The sequence below is a fragment of the Nyctereutes procyonoides genome, unplaced genomic scaffold, assembly GCF_905146905.1.
Source record: "Nyctereutes procyonoides isolate TBG_1078 unplaced genomic scaffold, NYPRO_anot_genome, whole genome shotgun sequence".
Classification (NCBI taxonomy): Eukaryota; Metazoa; Chordata; class Mammalia; order Carnivora; family Canidae; genus Nyctereutes; species Nyctereutes procyonoides.
Window position 1 is genome coordinate 50,840,991 of NW_026575142.1, and position 12,226 is coordinate 50,853,216.

Here is a 12,226-nt window from a genome sequence, read left to right on the forward strand (position 1 = left end):
TCTCCTGTTTCCCCCGATGCAACATAAGCATCTTGCTGGCAGGGATTTCTGTATGTTTTAATTACTGCTACACTCCAAGCTCTAGCAAATAATAGGCCTTCAATAAATATCTCCTGAATTAATGAATAACTCTCATTTCCTACCTTTTACCTTTATGAACACACCAAAGGAAATTCAAGCTCTGCTTTTTAGCAAGGTATATCAGAGAGAGGCCCATGTCCACACAAGCATGTAGATTTGCACCCCAGGTGCAATGCCTCCCCAGAGCACTGCACTTCACACTCCTCTGAGCTCTCCTGTGTGCTCTGCCCCACCACTGGAACCTTCCTTCTGTTTTCCATCACCCAGAGTCTGTGCTGTTTGCACTTCCTGCATAAAATGAGCCTTTGTCACACTTTTCTGGAGCTCATTCCCCCTTCCTGATTTCCATGTGCCTAGAATCAAAAACCGCTATCTCGGGAGTAGAAGAATCCCCCTGGGGACTACAACCAAACTTCATGAGAAACGTCTCTCCTTTTCTTCTTTCCTTTGGGGACCAAGGCTGCCTGCCTGTCTACTCGTAGAGAATTAGCAGAGCTCCTGCAGTAGCTGGGGTCAGCCACAGCATGAAGGTCGAGGGCATGTTCTGAGTAAACACAGAGCATTGCACAGAAATTAGGAGCCTGGGGGTCAGGGGAGTCAGTCTTGGAGCAGGGCCATGGGAGGGACTTATCTCTCAATAACATAGCAGGATACAGACTGACCCAATGAGGCCTGGGGAAGGGAGCACTGGACTAGGAGTTGTAGGCCATCAGAACCGGAAGGGCTTGGAGAGGCTTGCAGGTCCACTTTCCCCATTGGGCAGATGGGGAAACTGAGGCCTGAGCAGGTTGCTCACGTGTCCAGCATCTCAGCAGGAGTCAGTGGCTGACTTCTAGACCAGAGCCCCTTCCTTATGCTCTCTGCTGGGAGACGTATGCCTTTTCCTGCTTTGCCCCAAGACTGTGCTTGCTGCTGGAAACAAACCTTGACGTGGACCGTGAGGGGCTGATGGTCTAGTAGAACGACCTGGAGTTCACCGTTGGGGCTTGTCTGCCACAAACAGATAAATCAAGCATACTCATCCCTCATAGCTCACTCTCCATTTCTTGTTGTGTTTGTAAAATATATTTCTTCTCAATGTGAGGATAAAAGAGAAAGTTCTTTAACAAAATCTAGACAACACAAGGACCCTCAAGGGGCTTCTGTGTTATTAATTTTACTAAATTACCCGACAGCAGAGTTGCCTTAGGAATAACACATAGCCAGGGAGCATATCCAGGTCTCTTCCAGGACAAGACCCATTCTAACAGAGAAGGACTAAGGAGAGACAAAATTATGACAGGGGTAAGCTGATCAGGGGCTGAGAACTGGCTTTCTATAGAGACCAGACAAATTCCCTCAGGTTCTTTGTGCTGTTTCTTTTTCCTCTTTATCTCTTTTTTTAAAAATAGACTCCATGCCCCACACAGGACTTGAACTCACCATCCTGAGATCAAGACCTCAGTTGAGATGGAGAGTTAGCTACTTAACCTACTGAGCCACCCAGGTGCCCCTGTGCTGTTCCTTTGGCTGTAAATGAGATGTAATCATCCCTGCTCTTCCTATTCCACGAGAATCAAGCATGGCGATAAATTAGGAGCTACCATAAATGTGTGTTACTACAAGGGAAATACACAGGAAAATAAGCTTTTGCATCTGATCAGTCCTTTTAAAGTACTTTTCCATAAATTGCCTGAAAATACTGAGTGACGTGAGCAGGGTCATAGACAGTCAGTTAGTAGTACAGTCAGAGCAGATGAGAAAAATGACGTTCATTAAGCACCTAGTGACCCCAGCAGGCACTTTATTACTCACACTGCTGCCATCGTTGCCACTCTAACAGTATTGTCGAGTGAGTTACACATGTCCTGGACATACGTCATGAAAACATTTGCCTCATTTGGCAATATGCCCACAAGATAGGCATTATTATTATTATTATTATTATTATTATCATCATCCCCATTTTATAGTAAGAGATGGAGGCAGGACCTACGCCAGGTCTGACTGTCCCTAAAGCCTGATCCTGGAACCTTTGGGCATGCTTGCCTCTTGTAGTAGGAATTCCACTTACAGTCAGCATTTCATTTGAATCCTCCCACAACCTGTGAGGAAGGTACTATGTCATTATGAAATTCTTCTTCTTCTTCTTCTTCTTCTTCTTCTTCTTCTTCTTCTTCTTCTTCTTCTTCTTCTTCTTTTTGTTTTTTGTTTTGTACTAATGACAAAACCAATGCTTAGGGAGATAGAGAGGCTTAGGGAATTGCACTGTGATCTCCTATTTACCCTTCAAGACCTGTCTTAAACATCCAAAGCCTTTCCTAAAACCCAGAAATGACTACTCCCCGTCTTATGTAGTGCCTCACATCCTTTGTGATACTTTATACAGCTTTAATTTATTAATAAGATATTTGTCTCGTGATGCACAGTGAAATCACAAATTCCTTGAGGGCAGGTGCTGTCTCACTCATGCTTGTGGGCCCTGTCTTTGGTGTAGTGTCCAGTTTCCAGTGGGTTTTTACTGGGATTCTTGGACGTCATTCCACAGACAGTGGGGAACCATTGAAGGATTTAAGAGTGTTGCAATCAAAGACATGTTTTAAGATCTCTCTGGACACATGCCTCTAGAGGGTGGACTGGTTGAGGGATTATGGCTCGTAGAAACTTAGGAGATGATTGCAGTAGATTAAGTGAGAGGAATAGGAATTGGAATGAAGGCAAGAACAGTGGAAAGAATGGAGGAAATGTTGAGTAGGTCAAGGGTAGACGGTTGATAGGAGAAGTTGTATGACATTACAAGAGCATCCAACAGATGCCAGTGGAGCTGTGTGCACTCAGAAAAAGAGAGAGAATAAAAGTGAAATGCAGCTTCCTATTATCTCTTTTTCCAGTGAACAGGTGCTATGACGTGAACTTGAAGATGGTGTATGTGTGGCTCTGGTGTTCCCTCAGTGATTCTGGTTTCTCAGTACATCTTTTCAGTGACTATGACTCTGGGGCCCCTTTCTAGGCACGAGTCCCCACTTCATCTGATACCCAACCAAAGGAACTAATTTGTTATATTCCTGGGGAAAAAGGCCCTTCTGGACATACAAAAAGACTATTATACTGTCTATACAGTCTATTATACTGAAGAGATTCAGTAAGTTTGACTATTGGCAATTTTTGCCTTATGTTACACTGATTTACATGTACATTATAAGATGCAGCTTCACTGTCATTTAGTTATTTTTTTTTTTTTTAAAGAAAAGGGGAACTCACAAGATGGGATTTCACTGTCATTTGGTCGTTGTTGTTGTTGTTGTTGTTGTTTTTTAAAGAAAATGGGGCACTTGGATGGCTCTGTGGTTGAGTGTCTGCCTTTGGCCCAGGTTGTGATCCTGGGGTCCTGGGATGGAGTTCCGCATGAAGGTCTCCACAGGGAGCCTGCTTCTCCCTCTGTCTCTGTCTCTGCCTCTCTCTCTGTGTCTCTCATGAATAAATAAAACCTTAAAAATAATTAAAAAAAAACATTTAAAAAGAAGAAGAAAAGACTGAGAGTCTTGAGATATAAATTCTGGTCCCAGTGTGGCCCTGGCCAATGAATTGTCTTTCCCTAGGTTTTGGTCATGATGGCCATAGAGTTGAACAGTGATTTCTGAGGTCTTAGACACACAGACTATTGGGGCTGGGGCAACTTCGGAGACCGTCTGCTTCGACTTCCTATATTTAAGAGAGGAGGAAGTAGAGTTCCATCTAGAAATATTCACTCGCCCAAGGTTCACTAATGGAGAATGACCCCAAGGAACCAGCTCTTCCTACTGCACAGCCAGCATCTGTGCTCTGCCCCTGCAGTGTCAACCGGCTGTGACTCATATGCTGCATCTGTGCACTGCAGGAATCCACACATTGCAGCCACATTCCAAGGAAGCAGATGCTGTCGTGCAGATGTGCACATGCCTCGAAGACCAAGGACTGCGGGGAATCAGGCTGGAGAGGAATTTTCATAAAATGAGAGCATCCGGACCACAGCCTTGAGGTCCTGCTCTTCTTCAAGCTACTGACGTACAGAGTCAGCAGTTCCATTATGGTCACCCTGAAGAGCCGGGGTAGGGAGGGCAGTTGTGAGCTTAGGCGGGGCCAGAAGGGGATCCCTGGGAACTGGAGGGGGCTTTAAATCTCTTCCTTGGCCTGTCAGGGGAATTCAGCCACAGAGTGTAAAAGCTTCAAAATAGGTGATAGGATCCCATCAAATGGAAATCAGTGGTATTTAAAGTTGCTTGGAAAAGGACAGTGGTGGCATAGTGTGGTTACAAGTTTTCTTGAGATGACATGTTGCCAAGGCATCCCCAGTGGACGGTAGGCTCTTTTTGGAATGCTTATGGCCACAGAACTTAGAGGAGTTCATGTTCTAACATATTATTACCATTTTCTGGCATTATCCTAGCAAGAATAATGAGGGTTTATTGGGGTCATCTGGACTGTTCGGGCAGGAGGATTAGGATTAGAGTCCAGGAATCTGAGGGACTGCAGGGATCATCTCATGTCACCCCCTCATGGAACAGATGAGAAAACAGAATTTTGGAGAGGGAAGTTGACTTATCCGGGAATGACATGGTGTGCTCCTGCTTTATTGCTGCTCTCATTCACAGCCAGGAAAGGCACATATTTTGGTGGCAGAGGGAGTGAGTCAGTTAGAAAAAAGTGAATGGGTTTCAACTGTATGTGGAAGGCTTCTGGATTCAGGAGTTCAGAGGCCAGAGGACTAGTCGTGTGCTTGAATTCTGAGTTTCAGGCCCCTCTTCTGTCCATTGGGGACAAAAGCAATATTTGTTGTAAATCCCCTAAGGTAGGACCTTTTTGGGGGATTGAGGAGGATGAGTGAGCTGAATAAGCTTCAGAGCCAACTTTAACCTGCCAGCTGCTCTTCTGTCTTCTATATTGGGCCTACCAGAAGATTTGCTAGCAGAAAACCAGGAGAAAATGTTTGAAAAACAATACTAACAACAATGTGGGATTAGATGACTCTCTAGAGGGCTGCTGCAACTTGACCTTCTGTGAGAGTTCATGACTCCAGGACAGGAACCCTACCAGGTGCTTGTGGACAGGGGCATGGGGCCTGTCTCCACATTAGCGCCAGTTGCCAGCCAACCAAGGTGCGGCGTCTTGCAAAGGGGGGCCTGCTCAGGCCCCATGGCCATTGGAACCTCTTCAGGGAGGCTGATGCTGATGCTGGGACGGCATCCTGGAAGGGAGTCAGCACCAGCAGAGAGATACATCTTGCCTGCCCTGCCCAATACATTAATCCCTTTTCCCAAAGGAATTAGGAAAAGGTGTCTGAATCAGAGAGGCTAGACTATTGGGCACTTCAGGTAGCAGACGGCTTCTTTGCTATGCCCAGGGTCACAATCTTATTGGGAGTGGAGAGGCTACTCCAAGATTTTATTCATTCATGAGTTAGTGGCAGATCGGAGACTAGCCCAGGCATTTCCTGAATGTCTGGCAAGAATCCAGGACCATGCTACCCTTCCAGGGGACCTACCTGCCTGAGCTTTCATGAAGGTGTCTCACTGTTCCTGATAGAAACCATCAATCAGTTTCTAAAAAATTCTCCAGCCAGAAAGGCCAAGTTTTGGGTAGAATGTATGCCAGGGTCCTTAATTCAGTGTCAGAAGAGGTCTTCAGTTTCTTTCATTGCCCTTGAAAAGCACCTGTTTGTTTTTATTTTTATTTTTCTGTTACAAAATGCAGCTGATATCAGCTTCTTAATCTGCTTTGCCAGGAGGTTCAGTTTATTTGGGACAAAGGAATGAGTCAAACCCTCTGTTGTGTGTTCATTGTCTCTAGAAGGGAGTCCTAACAAGGTCAAGCTTGGCATCTGTCTGAACAAGAGGAAAACTTGTGAGAAATGATTGCTTAGTGTATTATGAATTGAGAGTTAATTCCTTGGGTAGAGGAAGGACAGGGTGGATAATGAAAATAAGTTGTTACGGCTAAAGAAAAAAAATTTCTGTAATATCCATAGTCTTAAGACCTCAACTACTAGTAAAAGCAAGTGTTTTCACTAAAAAAAAATCTAGGTGGTTTGACATGTTTGAAAATAGAGAAGAAAGCAGTTAGGAAGTTCACATCTAGCCTTGTCTAAACCTGTGGAACTTACTGTGGTATTAAGCCAATGTTTGATCATCTTCCTTCTGGTTAAGTCCACTCTCTAATCCAAATATTTGAGAATGCCACAGTTTTATGACCAGCATTGGTTGGGGGGAATGGGCTGGAGGAGTCAGCTAACCTAATGCTCCCTACCCACAATGCATCTGCTCCTGGAGTCTGGCTCTAATAGAGGCTAGATTATATCCTGGAAGACATAACTAACATGTTTGTCAGGAATTTCACTTTATGATGATGAACACATAGGGTCTTAGTGAATACTCCTTGCTGGATCCTTGTGACTCAGAGAAGTTGGCTCCATTTTTAATGAATTCACAGAAACTTTATGTCAATCTAGACTGCCAACCTCCATCATCTCCTAGAGCAATGACTCCCCCTCTTCTCATTCTTTATCATCAGTCTTTAATTGTCATTACTTTTCCATCTTATGCAGTGGCTACTTTTCTAGGCTCACTTCTCTTTGTAAGGGATCAGATCTTTTGTATCTTTAAATTCTCATAGTCCCTCAGCCCAGTACATTCACAGGGGTGCAGCATCCCACTGAACGGTGGTTCTCAAATTAAGAGATTCTGTCCCTCTGGGGATAGGGCCAGCTTCTAGGGATATTTTTATAGTCGCAACTGGAGGTAGAGTGATATTGGTGTCTAGTGAGTAGAAGCCAGGGATGCTCCTAAAAATCCTATAATTCTCAAAACAGCTTTCTTTCCTCAGCAAAGAATTATCTGTAGGTCAAAATATCAATAGTGCTGAAGCTAAGAAACTGTCATAGAGCACCAATTTGAGGGAGTTTTTCATCACAGAAACCTTGTTGTAAATGAGATATTTGATGCATGCCCAACATATAAAATAAGCAATACCCAACATTTAAAATGAGTTTAAGCAGGATGGGGGTTCATATTCCCACTTACCCCCTCCTTCCTCCCAACAGTAGTCTTACAAGTTCCTGCAGTATCCTGGGGCTCAGTGGAGACAAACTTGAGAGCAGTTCAGTGTAGACAAAAGAGTATGGGATTGAAAGTCAGAAGACATGGGTTTGGAAATTGACCCATCACTTACTAGCTGTAGCTTCACCTTCTTAGGTTTGTTCCTTTGCCTGTGAAGCAGGACAGTAGTAGTACCTGTCTTATAGAATTATTTTAAAGATTGGATGGGATTGCAAGTATAAAAGTACATTGTAAACTCACTACTTTGCTGTTGATCCAATATTCTGGTTAATACAAGGTCAACTCCTGTTGAATTACTGGCTGTGGAGAACAGAGATCACATTAATACTAACAATGTATGAAGTCTACTCTAGAGTAATTTGATGAGATCTTTTCCAGAAAGCCAGAGAGAGCTTAGAAAGTAGGTTCTTAGACCTCCAGATCTTTTTGAGCCAGATACAGCCTAGTAAACTTGATCTCTCAGAAGTACTCCAAACTTTCTCAGTCCCACTTTCAAAGAACAGCTTTCCCATCTATGGCATTGTTTGTGGGTTCTCTCTAAATTCCAGAGAAGAGCACTTTGATGTTGTAATCATTTCCTGTTTCTCTTCCACATGGTTTTTACATCCAGCTCTGATGGCCCCTCAATCCTGCCAATACCCTTTGCAGAGAAAATCCAAACTTCTTAGCATCGCATTCAAGACCCTTCAGAATCTCACCTCAATCCAACCTTCTGACTTCATCTCCTACTGTCTACTACTGCATATCCAACCTTTCCCAAATACTTGGGAACTACATACTCAACCTTTCCCAAATACTTCCCCTTTACTTAGGGAAGTGGGCAATGCTTTTTAATGCCTCAGCTTTGGACATAATTATGGCTGTGTTTCAGTCTGGTTATCCTTTTCTGGGGTCTCTGCCCTTTTCTTTCTGCTGGTAAAGGATTAGTGGAAACATTAAGGACTTTGAGAACAGAAAGAAAAAGTAGAAGTTATGTTTGGCTGAGTTATACTTCACCAGCCCCAATTTCCCTTGTGGTCCTTTCTACATCTACCACTCAGTCTGCACCTAGCATACCACCCCCAAACTTCATCATGTAACTTTGTGCATATTCCTCACTGGACTGCTACCCTGGGTGGGGGGTAAGCACAGTATCTAGTTCATCTGGGCTTCTCTAACTCTCAGCAGATTCTCTAGTAGAGAAACTGCCTCAGTTAGGGAACATCAGAGGTCTCACCTTCACATAGTCATATTCACAAAGGTAGGAGGACTCCAAGTTGAAGTGCATGAAGTAAAGCTTGATCCGAAATCCCTCTGGGACAGTGATATTCCAAGTCACCTCTGAATCACTCGGATAGGAGTCTGGATAGCCAGGTGACTGAATCTGGCCAAACATATTGTTAAGCTCCACGGTATGGGCCGAAGCTTTCAACAAGGAGAGGCACAGAACATGATAGAGAAGGAGCCACCTGAAAGACATGAATGGATTCACTTACATTCATGGACATAGGTCCCCACCCTTTCACTAAGTCAGCAGCCAGGAGACTGTGCTATCAGCATATCTCTGCCACTGACCTGCTGCATTTACTTTTCCCCACTCAGGGCCTTGCTTACCCTGTCCTTTTTACAGGGAGATGGTGACTCCATGATTTCTAAGCTTTCTTCCAGCTGTGCTCTTCTTTTTATTATTATTTTTTCAAGATTTTGTTTATTTATTTGAGAGAGAGAAAACATGTGTGCGCATGTGCATGAGTGGGAGGAGGGGTGGTACGAGGCAGAGGGAGAGGGAGAAGCTGATTCCCCACTGAGTGGGGAACCTGAATTGGGCCTCTATCCCAGGAGCCTGGGATCATGACTTGAGCTAAGAGTAGATGCTTAACTGATTGAGCCACCCAGATGCCCCCAGCTGTGCTCTTCTGAAGATTTGATAATAAAGATTCAATTCTCCTAGACAGTGCCCTATTTGGGACTCTGACATACATTATTTTATTGTTGAGAATATCAGTTTCACAATTAGGTAAAAGTTGTGTCCTTTCTTCAACTCAGCTTCATTTAAGAATCATAAACTCTTGGTTCAGTTTTGTAAGAAGTAACTAATAGTAACATGGTAATGGCGAGATAAGACTTCTACTCAGAGATGGGATCTTGCGTTACTTAAAACAGATTTAACAAAACCATTCAAAGTATTATGCAAAGTTTTGAATTAAGAAAGAATAAGCAAAACAAGTTTTTTCCCCTCTTGGTAAATATTCTTACGAAAGGATCAGAAACCTACAATTTATTTCCAGCTGTAGGCATCAGAGATAATGGAGGGTTAAGAGAATTGCCTAAGGAAGGGGCAAGGAAAACCCAATAAAACTTAGGGAACACACCCAAAGTGGTGCAATAATGAGGCAGGATGTCCAAGGCTAATCAGAACCCTAATGGTCAATATGCGCAACATCAGGCATCTAATAGACTGCTCCCCCTGCAAGACCCAATAATCTTGAACTCAAACCCACCAAACCTGGCTCATCGACTTCTTCCCTCATTCCTGTTTATTCTGCTTCCTATCTTTTGGAAATCCATCTGCTTCTCTCCAAGTCATTTAATTTAAATGTTCTTATCTGGCCTATCGCTACTGCATCCTAAGTAATCTCCCCTTACTCCATTTCATACCATTCAGCACTTTTCTGCTAAAGTTGATTTTCTAAAACACACGTGTGACCATACTGCTTCACTGTGCCTGCAGCATAAAGCATCTGCTCCCAGGATGGCAGATGAACCCTTTTTGATCTAGGGCTGATCTGCCTGTCTGGCCTCATCTCAGTGTCAGCTATGCCCCGGCATGCCATTCTGAAAGTCTGTCATGCCTGTCCATGCTTGGGCCCCCTTGCACAGATCCTACCCATTCTTCATCTGCTTGCCTTATCCTCCGATATCCAGCTCAAAGCTTCCCAGGCTATGGAGTACCCTTCACACCTCCAGATTCCATTCTGCACATCTCATATTGCACTGCTTTTAGACACAGCTCCTGAAGTTAGATATATTGGGTTCGAATCCCCATTCTTCTACTCACTGGTGGTGAAATCTTGGATAATAGTCTCTCTGAGACCTAGTTTCCTCGCATGTTAAGTGGGGATTATAATTTCTAATTATTGGACTCCCATGAGCATTAGAGATGATGTATATAAAGGACCTAGTATACAGCCTGGTGTATAGTAGATGATGAATGAATAAAATGAATGGATGAATGAATGAATGAGTGAATGGATGAATGAATGAATGAAAGAAAGAAAGTGGTGCCAGTGCCTTCTATAATCTAAATTCATGCTGGGAAATTATATCAGCATCCTCAGATTACAGTATTTCTCCTTATCCACTATTTCCTTTTCTGTGGTTTCAGTTACCCATGGCCAGTCCTGGTCCACAAGCAAGATGATCCTCCTTCTGACATACGGTCCAAAGGTCAGTAATAGCCTAATGCTACATCATAGTGCTTATGTCACTCACCTCGCTTCATCTCATCACATAGACATTTTATCATCTCAGTATCATCAGAAGAAGGGTGAGTACAGTATAATTAAGATTTTTTTTCAAAATTTTACATATTTATTCATGAGAGACACAGAGAGAGAGGCAGAGACACAGGCAGATGGAGAAGCAGGCTCCATGTGTGGAGCCCGATGTGGGACTCATTCCCCAGGCCAGGATCATGCCCTGAGCCAAAGGCAGACGCTTAACCACTGAACCACCCAGGCGCCTCACAATTAAGATATTTTGAAAGAGATCCCATTCACATCATTTTGTTGCAGTATATTGCTACAATTGTTCTATTTTATTATTAGTTACTATCATTAATCTCTTATGCCTAATTAATCAATTAAATTCGAGCATAGGTAGGTATGCATAGGAAATACATTGTGTCTAAAGGGCTCCCTGCTCTCTGTGGTTTCAGGAATTCTCTGAGGATCTTGGAACCTGTCCACTGGGGATAAGCAGGCATTACTGTAATGCTCATACTTTACTAATCGGAAAGTTGTTTCTCCCTACCCAGACCCATGTATGTGTATATATGGATACGCATGAAGTTTTGAATATGTAACACAACAAGATAACTGTAAACGTAGATTATCTAGCTGTCTCATATGATATTTACATGAAAGGTAAATAGTAAATGCAAAAAGGCCTAGAAGGATATCACCAGTGTATTGACAGTGGTTATCTCTGAAATGGGAATATGAAAGTTTTAAGTTTAATTTTTGTGTATATGTGATGTTCATATTTGCCAAGAAGGACCTTCTACTGTTTTTTCAATAAAAAGAAAATAAGAAAGTCATTTAAAATTTTCCAGTGTCCCTACAATAGTAACTTGTGAGATTTCAACTGAGGAAACAAAATGTTTTAATCCAATTGCCAGGGTCAATATGTTTTTTAAAACCAATCTTGGGGGGTAGGGCCTCCAAGGGAGAGAGAAGGGAAGGCATAGGTCCAAGCTCTCCAGTGAACTCACAGGAAAGCAGAGTCTAGAAACCCCGTCTTTCAGGGCCCACGCAGCTCCAATTTCAAGCGAGGAAAGGTGTGGATGTTACCGGGAGCTGGGAATTCTGGTTCAATTCTGCCTGGGGGAGGGGAGAGCCCTGGACTTGGATCAGAAGATCCATCCTTTGACTTTATTTATCTGACCCATCTTGGGGAAGGCATATAAGCTCTCAGTGTCCTCGTCCAGTAAGCGGTGATAATAATAAGTTGCCATCAGCCTGCTATCAGAGTAAAGGAGGATTGGAAAGTCCTTTGTTAACTGTCCAGCCCTCAGCAAACATTGGTTATAATTACTCCATCGTGCTGCTTCCCGAAAAGCAGAGGTTAGGAAAGAACTTTGGCTCCCAGGCTGGACTTCACTGCAATAGCGACACCCAGATTATGCAAGGCTGAAAGGTCAACTTTCTCCATGCCTGCTTTTTCCAGACCACATGGAGGAGACTCTGAGCCTCCTAATGCTGGGCCTGTCAAGGGCTGGCTGCTGACAGCCCCATTCAGCTCCAAAGGCCCACATGTGGTAGGTAACTGGCCAGTGTGGGAAGAAGCTTTCTGTTCTATTTTGTTTGCATCTCAAA

At 43.5% G+C, this 12,226-nt stretch overlaps 1 protein-coding gene across 4 annotated transcripts in view; it reads right to left on the bottom strand.

Annotated features, from left to right (window-relative positions):
- The window catches only part of MASP1 (MBL associated serine protease 1), a 61,358-nt gene that overhangs the window by 46,213 nt on the left and 2,919 nt on the right, over nucleotides 1-12,226 (bottom strand). For 3 of the 4 annotated variants that reach the window (XM_055308373.1, XM_055308372.1, XM_055308375.1), the window contains exon 2: nucleotides 8,368-8,599. In XM_055308373.1, coding sequence (XP_055164348.1) covers nucleotides 8,368-8,599 — 232 coding nt within the window. Of the gene's footprint in view, nucleotides 1-8,367; nucleotides 8,611-12,226 lie in introns of those variants that run through there. The other variant, XM_055308374.1, reaches the window with a different exon arrangement.